Source organism: Megascapheus bottae, chromosome 25, assembly GCF_031878675.1.
Source record: "Megascapheus bottae isolate mThoBot1 chromosome 25, mThoBot2.hap1, whole genome shotgun sequence".
NCBI classification, from domain to species: Eukaryota; Metazoa; Chordata; class Mammalia; order Rodentia; family Geomyidae; genus Megascapheus; species Megascapheus bottae.
Genome location: NC_143533.1, coordinates 17,302,024 through 17,316,252, shown reverse-complemented (window position 1 = coordinate 17,316,252; position 14,229 = coordinate 17,302,024). Strand labels below are relative to the sequence as shown.

Sequence of the window (14,229 nt, the reverse complement as noted above, 5' to 3'; positions counted from 1 at the left end):
TTCTTCATTGGTGGTACCCTATGACTACAGTCTTTTGTTCCATCTTTTTCTTGGTTAACTGGGAATACAAGTCTTCCAGATTTATCTGAGCCAGCTTTGACCCAAGATACTCAGATCTTAGCTTCTTGAGCAGCTAGGATTCCAAGTATGGGCCACCAACGCCTGGCTGTACATTACAATTTGTGATACTCACTGATTTTTATTTGGTTAGTCACAAAAATGTTCATAGGAACTTTCCTGTAATTATTTTTTGCATAAAGTATTAATAAATAAAACCTATCTTTATGTGGGGGGGAGGGGGGGTCATGGGGCTTGAACTCAGCCTGGGCACTGTCTCTGGGCTCTTCAGTTCAAGGATACCACCCTAGCCACTTCTAGTTTTCTAGAGGTTAATTGGAGATAAGAGTCTCAGGTTCTTTTGTGCCCACACTGGCTTTGAACCTTGATTCTCAGATCTTAGCCTCTAGAGTAGCTGGGATTACAGGTATGAGCCACCATGCTGGCTTAAACCTATCTTATTTTTTAAGCCATGTTTTGGGGAAAAAAAGATTTCTCTTTCTCTTAAAAGTTCTTGGTGGCAAAAGATCGAGAGAGGCAGAAATGACAGAGCTTTATATAAGCAAATCTTCAGATCTCGTCTGCTCATTTTGACTCCCAAAATATTCGCCTTTATTTTCTCTAAACTATTTTTATTTTTTTACCAGTCCTGGGCTTGGGCTTTCTCAAGGCTAGAGCTATACCACAGCATCACTTCCAGCTTTTTCTATATATGTGGCATCAAGGAACTGAACCCGGGTCTTCGTGCATGCTAGGCAAGCACTCTACCACTTGTCCAAACTCCCGACCCCTAAATAACTATTTTTAACCAGGCTCTTGGATTCAAGTACAACATTCTGGATGGACTACAGACACTTTACTTTCTAGTTCTTATGTCTACTTAACCATTTTTCTTATTTTTAATCAAGGTTTGCTGTATTTTATTTTTGATGCTGAGGATCAAAAATAAGGTTTTGTGCATGGCAGGCAAGCACTCTATTACTGAGCTACCCCCCAGACCATCATGAAGATTTTAATAGCTAACTAGAATAAGAGTTTACTTCCTTGATAACTAATGGTTGTATAAAGTAGAATTTGTTTTAAGTAATTCAGATTTCTAGATGCACTAGTTGATATTTTTTCTGGTGAATAACTTCTAGATTAAGAAGGTAAAATATTAGGCATGAGATACTAAAATCAAATTATTTTGAAAATTCATCTTATTTAAATGTAGTTCCTTAAAAATACTTCTAACATTCTTAATAAGATATAGTTGAGGCTTATAAATATCAGGTCTATGATGAGACTGCAGATAATTTTACTAAAAAAGCTGTATCCTGACAACTTGTATTGACATTATAAATAGTTGGAGTTTTAAAACGGCACTTAAACTGTTTTATTAGAGCCTGCCAAATAATTAGATTCCTTGGAAAAAATTCAAAACTTGATATAAGGAAGACAAAATGAAGATTAACTCTTACTTGACAAGTAAATCATTGGCCATAAACAAAAGTAGAAAGAAGGACTGTCCATGAAACTTCTCTATTTGTGATTTACTCAGCAAGTTAACAATTAAACAAAGCATGTAATATTAAGTTTAGTTCAAACATCAAAGGTCTGCTCCATTTAAAAAGGCACTGGCTTTATTGTTTAATAAATTCATTTAGCCTTAGAACAAAAGCTATGTTCACATATTTTATAGATTATTTACACAGAATGACAAATCTTTTGAAATCACTGGTATTTTGGGAACCTCTTAGAGAAAAAGAAAATGTATGGATAATTCGATCTCTGTCTCCCAGAAAATGTTTGAGAGCTGTTCATTTTGTAGATGGGCTACAAAACACATTTATACTTTGAACATTAACAGACCTGCCCTGAGCTTAATAGCAGTTATGGGGGAACAATATGGAAATCAAGAAAAAACAACAAGGATGATTGTTGGGGACAATGCATGTGAACAATGGCATATATTAATACACAGGATTGGATAAGAAAAGTTTTTAAAGATCACACTCACGGTCCACAGAACCAAAGTTCAGAGAAATACTGAAGTGAAACTCAATTAAGCAACACTTTCAAAAGAACTAAATATCATATTTATATCCTTTTAATGGATAGTCCTATATGTTTTTGTTCCTGAAAAGATATTCTAATGTGCCTGCCCATCTATCTATCTATCTATCTATCTATCTATCTATCTATCTATCTAATGCAGTCTAAAGTAATTTGAGCTGTTACTTTTCTTTTCTTTTTTTTGCCAGTCCTGGGGCTTGAACTCAGGAACTGGGCATTGTAATTGGGCATTCTAAAAGGCCAGCGTTCTACCACATGAGCTATAGCACCATTTCTGGCTTTTTCTGTGTGTATGGTAATCAAGGAATCAAACCCAGGGCTTTGTGAATGCTAGGCAAGCGCTCTACTGATAGCCCTAGCTGTCCTGGCCCTAGCTGTTAAAATTTTTTAAATGGTTATACATTTCAAAATTTATTTTACTGAAATGTTTTATATTTTTTCCAGAATTATGCATTTCTAATCTTTTCAGGATCCAAGGCCCAAATTTTCACAGCTAAATTGCCTTTAGGTCTTAAATGTTTGTTTCTTAAATGTTTGTTTCTATAGGTAGGCAAGCACTCTACCACTAGGAAAAACTCCGGCGCCTATCTGCTCACTTTGACAGTAATACTTTGATCTGTCATTAGAGTTGAAAGAAACATTTCAGGTAAGGAAAGTATAGAGTAAGGGCAAGGCTTTTTTTTTTTTTTAGAAAAATATACTTATATAATGGATCTTGGAAAGCACACAGACCATATGCTTTTATTTAATGTGAAGGCACAATTTTGACATAATTAAAAGCAAATGCATTTTCATCCTTTATGATGTCATTTTCAATACCACCTCATAAAAATATATATATATTTGCAAATATCACTGAAAATGCTTTCAGATTGTCAATTCAAAAATTGATTTAAAAAGTCAAACTCTATTTGTAGAAAATCAGTAACACATTATTGCATGTCCATGTAATATTACTGTTGGACAATCTGTTCATCAGTAATCACTGGGCTTTCTTCATTTTTTGAAGACTCCAGATGGGCCATTACCTAGACATAAACAAAAGAAATCAGAAAGTGACAATGTTCATTTTTCCCCAACATTCATTAATCTAGCAAAAGCGTTCCTAGTTTTTAAAAGGACCCAGAAACCAGACGAAATGGAAATGAGCATTTCTTTTAGAACACTGGTCAATGCCTGCAAGCGAAGGGAGCTGATGAGGGTGACACTGAACTTTCAGGAAGCCTAATCATGTGACTCAGGGCCAACTTGCTTTCTCTAGATCCTCCTGTCTCCACTTCCCAGCATTCACACTGCTCAGGGTGGCAGTGAGAATTTCACTACAAAAGGAGACCAGGTAACCCTGACACATTCCAGGACATTCCAGGCAGTATCCATTTATGTACACTTAAAGTAGCTCCAGAGGTCACTGTGAGAATGTTTGCTGGCTCTGGGGCAGTGTGGCATTACTGACATCTTCAACTAACTTTAAGACCATGTAAGGATGATCAGTTGGAAACATTATATTAGAAGAATTTCTATAACATGTATTTTTCCATTGTGGAGTTTGAACTCAGGGCCTTGTATATTCTAGGAACATATTCTTCCATCGAACTATATTCCCAGCTTATTAAAAACTGATCTGGGGCTGGGAATGTACCCTAGTGGTAGAGTGTTTGCCTAGCATGCATGAAACCCTGGGTTTGATTCCTCAGTACCACATACACAGAAAAAGCTGGAAGTGGTGCTATAGCTCAAGTGGTATAGCACTAACCTTGAGAAAGCACAAGGATAGTGTGCAGGCCCTGAGTTCAAGCTCCAGGACTGGCACACAAAAACAAAAATAAAAACAAAAAACAGTCAAATGGTATCTAAAAACAAATCAATAATATAGTTCCTATAGGTTATTTAAAAGGCACCATCAGAAAACTTTTCTCAAATGGTTACTTCTATTCTGCCTATATTCCTATTAAGAAAAACTTCATATCTTTGAAAGGGAAAAATCTGCTTAAATACTTTCAGTATTTTATCATGCTACAGATAAAACTACTTGAATATAGAAAAAAGTATTTAATGTCTTTGTACAAAAAGTGTCAAAGACTTTAAGATTACTGCTTAAATTTTGGTATTAGGATGTACTTTTTCTCTTCTTTATTTAAAATAGGAAATAGAAAGACTGACAAAATAAATGTCTCTAATTTCATAAATAAGTTCTAAAAGCTTTAGTGTGTTTCTCAGAAAGGAAAGGTGGAATTATTCCAAATGTAATTACTGGACTTGCCAGAAAAGAATGTATACAAATAGAAGCTTTCAGCTGACAACTGTCTCAACCCATATATCAAAGCTGAACCCTCCACAAAGCCCTCATCAGGTGTGGCTTTTTTTTTTTGTGGGGATCATGGGGCTTGAACTCAGCCTGGGTGCTGTCCTTAAGCTCTTCAGCTCAAGGCTACTGACCTGCCCCTGCAGCCACAGCCCCATTTCCCATTTTCTAGAAGTTAATTGGAGATATTGGAGATAAGAGTCCTTTTGTGCCTAGGCTGGCTTTGAACCTTGATTTTCAGATCTCAGCCTCTTGAGAAGCTAGGATTATAGGCGTGAGCCACTGCATCTGAATCCAGCAGTTGTGTGGCCTTTACTTGCCAAAGATAACTCCTACAGAAAAGAACTATGTTTATAGGAGAAAAGAGCAAGTCGATTTGGGGACATAGCTCAGTGATAACAATGTCTGTTTTTTTTTTTTTTTTCTGTCAGTACCAGGGCTTGAACTCAAGGACCATGGCTGGTACTCTACCACTTGTGTGATGCCTCCAGTTCCATTTTTTTCACTTGCCTAAACAGATTCTCTTCCATATTTTCAGGTTTTGTTTAAAAAATTAATAAATGCTAAATCAGTACAGGTAACCATTACTAATCACTGAAGGGCAAGACAGAGAAGATGAAGCTGCTGAGCATCAGAAGGAAACGCATGTAAGACAGATGTAGGTCCTTTCCTTCCGAGTTTTCAAGCTCTGGGGATAGCAGCCAGAGGTGGGCGAGAATGGAAGCAGCTTAGAGAACAGGCAGTGGGGAAACCCTCTTTCTTCCCTCGACCTAAGATTGGCAGCCAACCCTGAAGAAATAAGAGCTTGTGCTTTCCTAATTCCCAGGTAGCTCATAGGTACTATAATCTACTTTCTAAACATGGAAATATATTATGAAGCAGACTTTTTTGCTGGTGCTATTAGGATTTGAACTTAGGGCCTTATGCTTGCTAGTCAAGCACTCAGTCACTTTAGCCAGACTCCAAATCCTTTGCCCCTTTTTAGCTTTAGGTTTTTGGATAGGGTCTTGAGTTTTGCTGAGGTTGGCCTTCAGCAGCAATCCTGCTCCCTATCTATGCTTCTTGAAGAGCTGCAATTACAGACCTGGCTCGTTTGCCGAGTTAGGGATCTTGTTAATTTTTTGGCCAGGCTGGCCTCAAACTTCGATTCTCCCATCTTCACCTCCCATGTAGCTGGGATTATAGGCATGGAACACCACAGCTAGTTTCTCTACAACACTTTCATCTCTATCCCTACTTACTTTTCTTAATTTTCAATAAAACAAAGCATACAGATATAAGGAGTAAACTTAGTGGTCTTTTTCTTTTTTCTTTGGCAGTCCTGGAGCTTGATTCAGGACTTGGGCATTGTCCTTACACATTTTTTGTTCAAGGCTAGCGCTCTGTCTCTTGAGCTGTAGTGTCACTTTTTTTGTGTATGTGGTACTAAGGAATTGAACCCAGGACTTCATGCATACTAGGTGAGCACTCTACCACTATGGCATACTCCCAGCCCAAACTTGGTGGTCTTCTAAGTTCTTAACAACAAATAAGCATCATTCATAAAATCATCAGTAAAACTGGTATACATTTTCACAATATTTGTAAATAAGGAATCTCATTTGGAAAGGAAAAAGAGGCCAGAGGTGAGAGTTCCTCTGATATTGGGTCAGTTAACCTGGCCTTTTTCTAGTAACTGCTTATTGAGACCTGAACCGATATCCAGAAAGAGTCTACTGCAACATTCACCAAAATGAGTAAATGGAGTTGCTGAACCTCAAGCAGAGTCACTTTAGTAGCTCTGAGTTCTGACTTGTCAGTTATGTCTTGTGACTTCTAAAAATAATTAGAAGTACTAGTGACATTTAACAGAGGCCACTGTCAATTAGACATCAACACACTGAACAATTACTATCCACCTGCAGTAAAACAGCCCACTGCACGGTTGATGCATAAATCTAACTCTGTATGTTGGTGCTGGTACTAGGGATGAACTCAGAATTTTATGCTTGCTAAGTAGGCTTTTTTATTTTAATTAATAGAAGGGTCACATTATATTCACCAGATAGAAGGTGCATTACTTAACAATCATTGCTATCCCTTCTCATGTTTTTGTTCCCATTTTCCTCCCCACCCCTCCCCTATCCTATTTCAAATAAACAAATAAACATATATACAATATATCAGATAACAAGGTAAGATACTGTAACAATATGAGATAACCAAGGGACAACAAAAGAGATGAGAAATATTAGAGTACATTAAGAACAACAGTCACACATTATATGGATCTTGTTTCTATATCTTGGAGGTCCTTTCTTTCATTTAGCCTCATCCTATATGGCCTTATGTATCTAAGTTTTGCCCTATTGTAAACCTCTGCTAAGATAGTCCAAGGTTTACACTAATTATGACAAATGAGGGAAACCATTGAGCCTATGTTCCTTTGAGTCTGGCTTACTTCACTTAATCTGATTTTTTTCTAAGTCTTTCCATTTCCTTACAAATGGGGCGATGTTGTTCTTTCTGATGGCAGCATAGAATTCCATTGTGTACAAATAATACATCTTTGTTGATCCAATAATCAACCGAGGGGCATTTGGGTTGGTTCCATATCTTTGCTATGGTAAATAGTGCTGCAATGAACATTGTTGTGCTTGTGGATTTAGTATGTCCTTGTTTCTACACAATTAGGTAAATGACAAGTAGAGGAATTGCTGGGTCATAGGGGAGCTCTATGTTTAGTCTTTTGAGGAACTGCCATACTGCTTTCTATAGTGGTTGAATGAGTTTGCACTCCCACCAACAGTGTAGTTGGTATAGTGTTTTGTTTTTTTGTTTTTTTTGCCAGCCCTGGGGTTGAACTCAGGGTGTGGGCACTGTCCTTGGATACTTTTTGCTTAAGGCCAGTGCTCTGCCACTTGACCCATAACACCACTTCTGGCTTTTTCTGTATATGTGGTACTGAGGACTTTATGCATGCTAGACAAGTACTTTACCACTAGGCTATGCTCCTAGCCCCAGCTAGGTGGGCTCTTTACCACCTAAGTCATGCCTTTACCTACTGTTTGCCTTGGTTATTTTTTATTTATTTATTTTTGCCAGTCCTGGGCTTGGGCTCAGGGCCTGAGCACTGTCCTTGGACTTTCTCAAGGCTAGCACTCTACCACTTGAGCTTCAGCACCACTTCTGGCTTTTTTTTCTATGTATGTGGTACCGACGAATCGAACCCGGGTCTTTGTGCATGCTAGGCAAGCACTCTACCACTAGGCCAAACTCCTGGCCCCATTGGTTATTTTTGAGGTAGGGTCTTACTTTATGCCTAGGCTAGCCTGAACTGCAGTCCTCCCAGTTGTGCTTCCATGTGTCACTGTTGTGTACTACTGTGCCCAGCCATTGTATTTCCTCGGTAGCTAGGATAACAGGTGTGCACTGCTAGGCCCAGCCATTGGTTGAGTCAGGAGTCAGGAGAACTTTTATGTCAAGCTGGCCTTGAACTGCAATCACCAAGGATTATAGGCTTGAGTCACCATGCCTGGTTCTTTATTTACTCTACACTAGTAATAACTTAGGCCTCAAGTAAAACCAAACAAAAATGGTAGCTTCTGAAGAAATATTGTATACCCTTAGGTTAAAGAAAGTAATTTTAATTAAGATTTCCAAATTAGTATATTTTAGTAAAATGATATAGAACTGCTGCTTCTTTTTATCAGAGAAATTCACAGAAAAAGTTGAAAGATTCCATGTGAAAATACTAAAGTATTTTTTATGAAATCTCCATCATCATAAAGCAACAAAAGAGGTAAGTTCTATTGTAATTGTGTAAAACGGGTAGGTAATACATACTTGTAAAATTCCAATCTTCCAGGAGGTGGAAGCAGAAGGATTTTGAGTTTGAGGAGAGTTAGTGCAAGTCCCTCTCTTGGAAACAAAATAAAAACAAAATGGCTCCCAGTGAAGTTCAAGTGGTAGAGTACTTGCCTAGAACATGCAAAAAGTCCTGGATTCAATCTCCATTTGAGGAAGAAATGAAAAATGGGAGAGAGGAAGGGAAGGAGGGAGAAAGAAAGGGAGGAAGCTGGGTGTTAGTGGCTTTAGCCTTGAGCTAAAGAGCTCAGAGACAGCGCATAGGCCCAGAGTTCAAGTCTTATGACAAAAAAAAAGAAAAAGAAGAAAAAAGACAGAGGGAGGGAAAGATGGAAAGGAGAAAGAAGGAAGGGAGGAAAGAGGGAAAGAAGGGAGGAAGGAAAGGAAGAGAGGGAAGGAGGACTGTCAGGAGTACCAGACTTTAAGAGACACTTAAAATCTCTCCAGGGCTCAGGTCTAAGCCTAGTGGCATGAGGCCCTGGTTCAGTCCTGGAAACAGGGCAATGAATGGGGGGAGAGGGAGGAGGTGCTTACTCTGCAATGGAAAGGCCTGCCTTTTTCTTTAAATGATAGGTTGAGCACTCCTTGTGGGAAATATTTAGGACCAGAAATGTTTAGAATTTTAGATTTTGAATTTTTGAGGAGGATAGATGGCATATTTGCTTATATACATAAAACGAGGAATCCTGGGCATATGTGAGCCCCACATACAGTTCATTTGTTTCATATGCCCCTATACACAGAACCCTGAGGTCATTTCACAGTATTTTTAGGGAATTTCAGCACGTGAAGTCAGCTACAGAATTTTCTAGTTGTAGATTGTTGAAATCTGAAAAGCCTGTTTTAGGCATTTGGAGTTTGCATTTTTGTTTTGGGAATACTCAAGACATGCTATTATCCTTGCAGTCAACCCAAGTATTTGGTGTTAGAATGATCTAACACCATAAGCACGTATGCTGTCACCATAGACTTTTTTTTCTGGCCAATCTTGAAGCTTGAACTCAGGGTCTGGATACTGTCCTTGGACTTTCTCAAGGATAGTGCTCTACTACTTGAGCCATAGCACCACTTCTGGGTTTTTTGTGTATGTATCAAGCAATTGAACTAAGGGCTTCATGCATGCGAGGCAAGCACTCCACCACTAGGCCATGCTCCCAGCCCTCACTGTAGACATTAACTTGATTTTACGTTTCTTATTTTGTGATTGGTTATTTTTAAAACAGGAGCAAAAATTTTGGTACCTACAAAAAAATGATAGTATATAAAGATTGTAGAGACATTTAGTCTATTGAGGTACTTTAACCTCAATAAAAACTGTACATAATGTTGGCGTAGTGATACACATCTATAATTCCAGTTACTTTGGAAGCAGAAACAAGGGGATCAAGATTCAAGGCCAGACAGAGGAAAAAGTTAGGGACAACTCATGTGCAGGCTCATTTGTAGGCTCATCCCTACAAATCAGCTACTTAGGAGTGGGAGAGAGAAAGAATGATGTGACCCAAGCAAAGTCAGCACAAGACCCTATCTGAAAAGCAAACTAAAAGCAAAAGGAATGGGGTATAGGATTCAGGTAGCAGAGAACTTACTTAGTAAGCAGAAGGCTGAAACACAACCAGGAAATTCATAAATACATATATCAAATAGACTAAAGGTCAATTGATTAAGAATTAAACATTATAGCTGTCTTTTATTTTTGCCGGTCCTGGGATTTAGAAAAGAATTCTGGGCCTATGTAGTGTCACTGAGATCCATTTGCTCAAGGCTAACACTCTACTACTTGAGCCACAGCACCACTCTGGCTTTTTCTGTGATTAGCAGAAAAGAGTCTCATGGACTTTCCTGATGGGGCTAGTTTTGAACTGCTTTCTTCAGATCTGAGCATCCTGAGTAGCTAATATTACAATATTACAGGCATGAGCCATTGGCAACTGCAAAAGATAGTTGCTTTTTTTTGGTCAGTCCTGGGCTTGAACTTAAGGTCAGGGCACTGTCCTTGAGCTTTCTTAAGGCTAGCACTCTATCATTTGAGGCACTGCACAACTTCTGGCTTTTTCAGTATATATGATACCATGGAATCGAACCCAGGTCTTCATGCATGCTAGGCAAGCACTCTACCACTAGCCCCCACTCCTGACCCTAAACTGCCTTTTTTTTTGGGGGGGGGAAGAGCCCTAGGGCTTGAATTCAGGGCCTGGACACTGTCCCTAAGCTTCTTTTGCTCCAGGCTAGCACTCTTCCACTTGAGCCACAGTGCCATTTCCAGCCTTTTCTGTTTATGAAGGATCGAACCCAGGGCTTCCTGGATGCTAGGCAAGCACTCTACCACTAAGCCACATTCCTAGCCCCCTATACTGCCTTTTTTACTGAGCATTTATGGTTTCTAAAACACTGTTAGAAGCATTGTGGATTCTTCACCACATAGAGATGCTCACAACACAGTGAAGAGACAACATATACACCTATACTGCGGGAAGAAGCTAAGTGTCTCAAGTATAAAGTTATAAAAATAAAAGGAACGGGCTGGGAGCTTGGCCTAGTGGTAGATTGCTTGCCTAGCATACATGAAGACTAAGGTTTGATTCCTTGGTACCACATACACAGAAAACACTGGAAGTGGTGCTGTGGCTTAAGTGGCAGAGCACTAGCCTTGGGAAAGTCCAAGGACGGAACTCAGACCCTGAGTTCAAGCCCCAAGACTGGCAATAAATAAATAAAATAAAATAAAATAAAAATTTAAAAAGAGAGGGAACGGTGACCCTGACCTCCTATGAATGACCTAGTCTTTTCTAATTCATGGACATTTTTCTGCAGTTGGCAAGTTTGAGTGGAGAGAAGTATGATATTCTAGAAACAGATGAGCAAAGCTTTGGAGAAGTGGAGGATGGGTGAAAGGGCATTGACGACACTGATCCTAAGAGCCAGAGTGGATAGAGTTGGGGCCCAAACGGGGATCACCCCAAGCTCCCTCTGCTTGGCCAAGCTTTTGAGGTTCTTTATTCTACTTTAAAAGACTCTACCTTGTTTATCTGATTTCAACATCTACCCGGCTCACTCACTGACAGCCTTGGGTTAACCCATCACTATGGATTACTTGTTCTACTACTTGTCCATTGAGCCAACCACAATTTATAGCTAAGGAGACAGAGTCCTTAAGGGTTTATGAGCTTACCAGAAGTGATGCTGAAGACCACTAATATACTGTCCTCACAAATAAAACATTCAAGCTCAACCAACTTGGACACAAAGCTGGGCTTAACCAATGAGAAGTTTTTTTGTTTTTTTTCCTACATGGCAAGAGAGTAATTTTGTGAAGACCTTAGTTATAGCTTTCAAATACGTTAGTTTTGGGTCCGGGATCATGGCCTAGTGGTAGAGTGCTTGCCTGGCCTTCATGAAGCCCTGGGTTCAATTCCTTGCTACCACATAAACAGAAAAAAGCCAGAAGTGGGGCCGGGAGTTTGGCCTAGTGGTAGAGTGCTTGCCTTGCATGCCCAAAGACCCGGGTTCAATTCCTCAGTACCACATACATATAAAAAAGCCGGAAGTGGTGCTGAGGCTCAAGTGGTAGAGCTCTAGCCTTGAGAAAGTCCAAGGACAGTGCTCAGGCCCTGAGCTCAAGCCCAGGACTGGCAAGAAAATAAATAAATAAATAAATGAAATAAAAAAAAAAAAAAAGCCAGAAGTGGTGTATGGCTCAAACGTTAGAATTCTAGTCTTGAGAAAGCCCAAGGACAGTGCCCTGAGTTCAAGCCCCAGGAATGGCAAAAAAAAAAAAAGTTAGATTTCTGGAAAATGGACTCTGGATAATTTTCAGTATTCTACAACTAAATCACCTACAATTACAGCAAGTTTCCCCATTTTATATTTAAGGTTTGGTACACAATGGAAGAAGTGGTTAGGTTTAAACAGATTTAGATTTAGATTTAGATTTGGAGCTGTGATAGCTTTCCATTTGTCCTTTTAGAAATTAAGGCAAATATTTAAATAAATGTACCAAAATTTCAAAGTTTTAAATTTTGCTATCCAAACCAGGAAAATGAACATCTAAAGAACTTAAAAGTAACAACCAAGCCAACAAACTTCTATAAACAAAAATACTGCCTTTTACAAAAATTATAACAAATACAGTGTTGGGGATATAATGTGGAAGGCACTATTCTAACCAGTATGTATATAAGAACATAATTAATTATTGTCAATAAAATTGTCAATTTTCTGAAGTAGGTTAGGGATCTTATTTTAATGGAGGAAATCAGGACACCAAAAAGCTAAGTAACTTGGGAGGGTAATGGGTACCAAGACATGTAAAAGGGTATCAATGTATGTGAATTAATGCACCTTCTATCTGGCAAATATCATGTAACCCTTTTACTAATTACAATAAAAAAATAAAATTAAATTAAAAAAAAAAAGCTAAGTAACTTGTCCAAGAGCACACAACTATGAGGATCATAATCAGAATTAGCGATACAGGAACAGGACAGCCCATGTTCTAAATGTTTTATGTGCTGAGATTATGATACTACCTTTGTCAAAAGTGACAAGTTTATAAGCAAAGCAACAAAAGTGTTCTGATACTTTTAAATAAGTTTTGTTTTTTTTTTTTTGTGCCAGCATCAGTGCCTTATCTAGTTACTTTGGTATGTGTTGAAGTCCCCAAGCTATGCCTCTGGGACTATAACTACATTGTATCCAGCTGCTACAAGCTTTCCTTTTATAGGTAGCTGCTGTGAAGCAGAATCATTTGTTAAGACCGCAATTTTTAAGAATGAAATGTAGACAAAGCATCAGCTCATAAGGGATACAAATAAACCTTATAGCTGAATTCCTTCATGATCTAACATCTTACAATAAACATCATTTGGAAAGAGAAAGAAATGAACTATGGGATATTTCCAAAGAAATGCTAACTTAAAATGTATACAAGAAATGTATACAACTCTAAATGTTCAACTAGACAGAGAAAATCAGCATCTGGGAGCCCAGGCCCTGAGTTCAAGCCCCAGGACTGTCAAGAAAAAAAAATAAGTCAGGCACAGTGACTTACGACACTAGCTACTTGGAAGACTGATATAGGAGATTTCAGTTTAAGAGTATCTCAGGTAAAACCAAAAACAAAACCAAACAAAAAAAATTCACAAGACTCCATTTTAACCAATGGCACTTATCTGTCATCCCAACAATGTAGGAAGTACAAATAGGAAGACTGCAGTCCTAGATAATCCAGGCATAAAATAACCCTATCTAGAAAATATTCAACCCAAAAAGAGTTGATGAGTGCCTGGACTGATAGAGGGTAATTAACTAGCAAGTACAAAGCCAAGTCCAAACTCTATATCAGAGAAAAAATTATTAAAATGATGAAGAGCCCTTTGGAGATATGACATTTAAAGGTTGACCTATTTTCAAAAACCTGCACCCCCACGTGGGAGGCTTTGGGGTTGATACCCAAGACCAAAAGCAAATCAATCAAACAAACAAAAAAATCTATGTGGATATAACTTCTGTGGTGACATTAATAACTATATTATTGGTTCTTTCAAGGACTTTGTGGCAATAAGTGAATTCTATATTTATTAACAGAAGTTGAGACAACAGCATGGTGATGTAGGCAAAGTAGGTACTGTTATTTTATCCAAATCTCTAAGAAATTATAACTTACCAGAATTTTTTTTTTTTTGCCAGTCCTGGGGCTTAAACTCAGGGCCTGAGCACTGTCCTTGGGCATTCTGCAAGGCTGTGGGGCTGTGGCTCAAGGTGTAGGGCAGTAGCCTTGAGGTGAAGCTTTAAGAATCAACACCCAGGCCCATGGATAGCCTTAAGCTGTGCCCAGATCCACAGTTCAAGCCCCATGACTGAAAAACATAAAAGTGCCATGAGGGCTGGGACTGTGGTTTAGTGATGAGAGAGCTTGTGTAGCATGCATAAAGCCCGGGGTTCCATTCCTCAGTACCATATATACAGAA

General features: G+C 38.7%; 1 protein-coding gene across 1 annotated transcript in view; it reads right to left on the bottom strand.

Annotated features, from left to right (window-relative positions):
- Positions 1–2,277: 2,277 nt before the first annotated feature.
- Positions 2,278–14,229, bottom strand: part of Sppl2a (signal peptide peptidase like 2A) — a 37,999-nt gene continuing 26,047 nt past the window's right edge. The window contains exon 16 of the mRNA XM_090358420.1: positions 2,278–3,140. Within this exon, the coding sequence (XP_090214546.1) occupies positions 3,066–3,140 (75 nt within the window). The 3' untranslated portion in view covers positions 2,278–3,065. The remainder of the gene's footprint in view (positions 3,141–14,229) is intronic.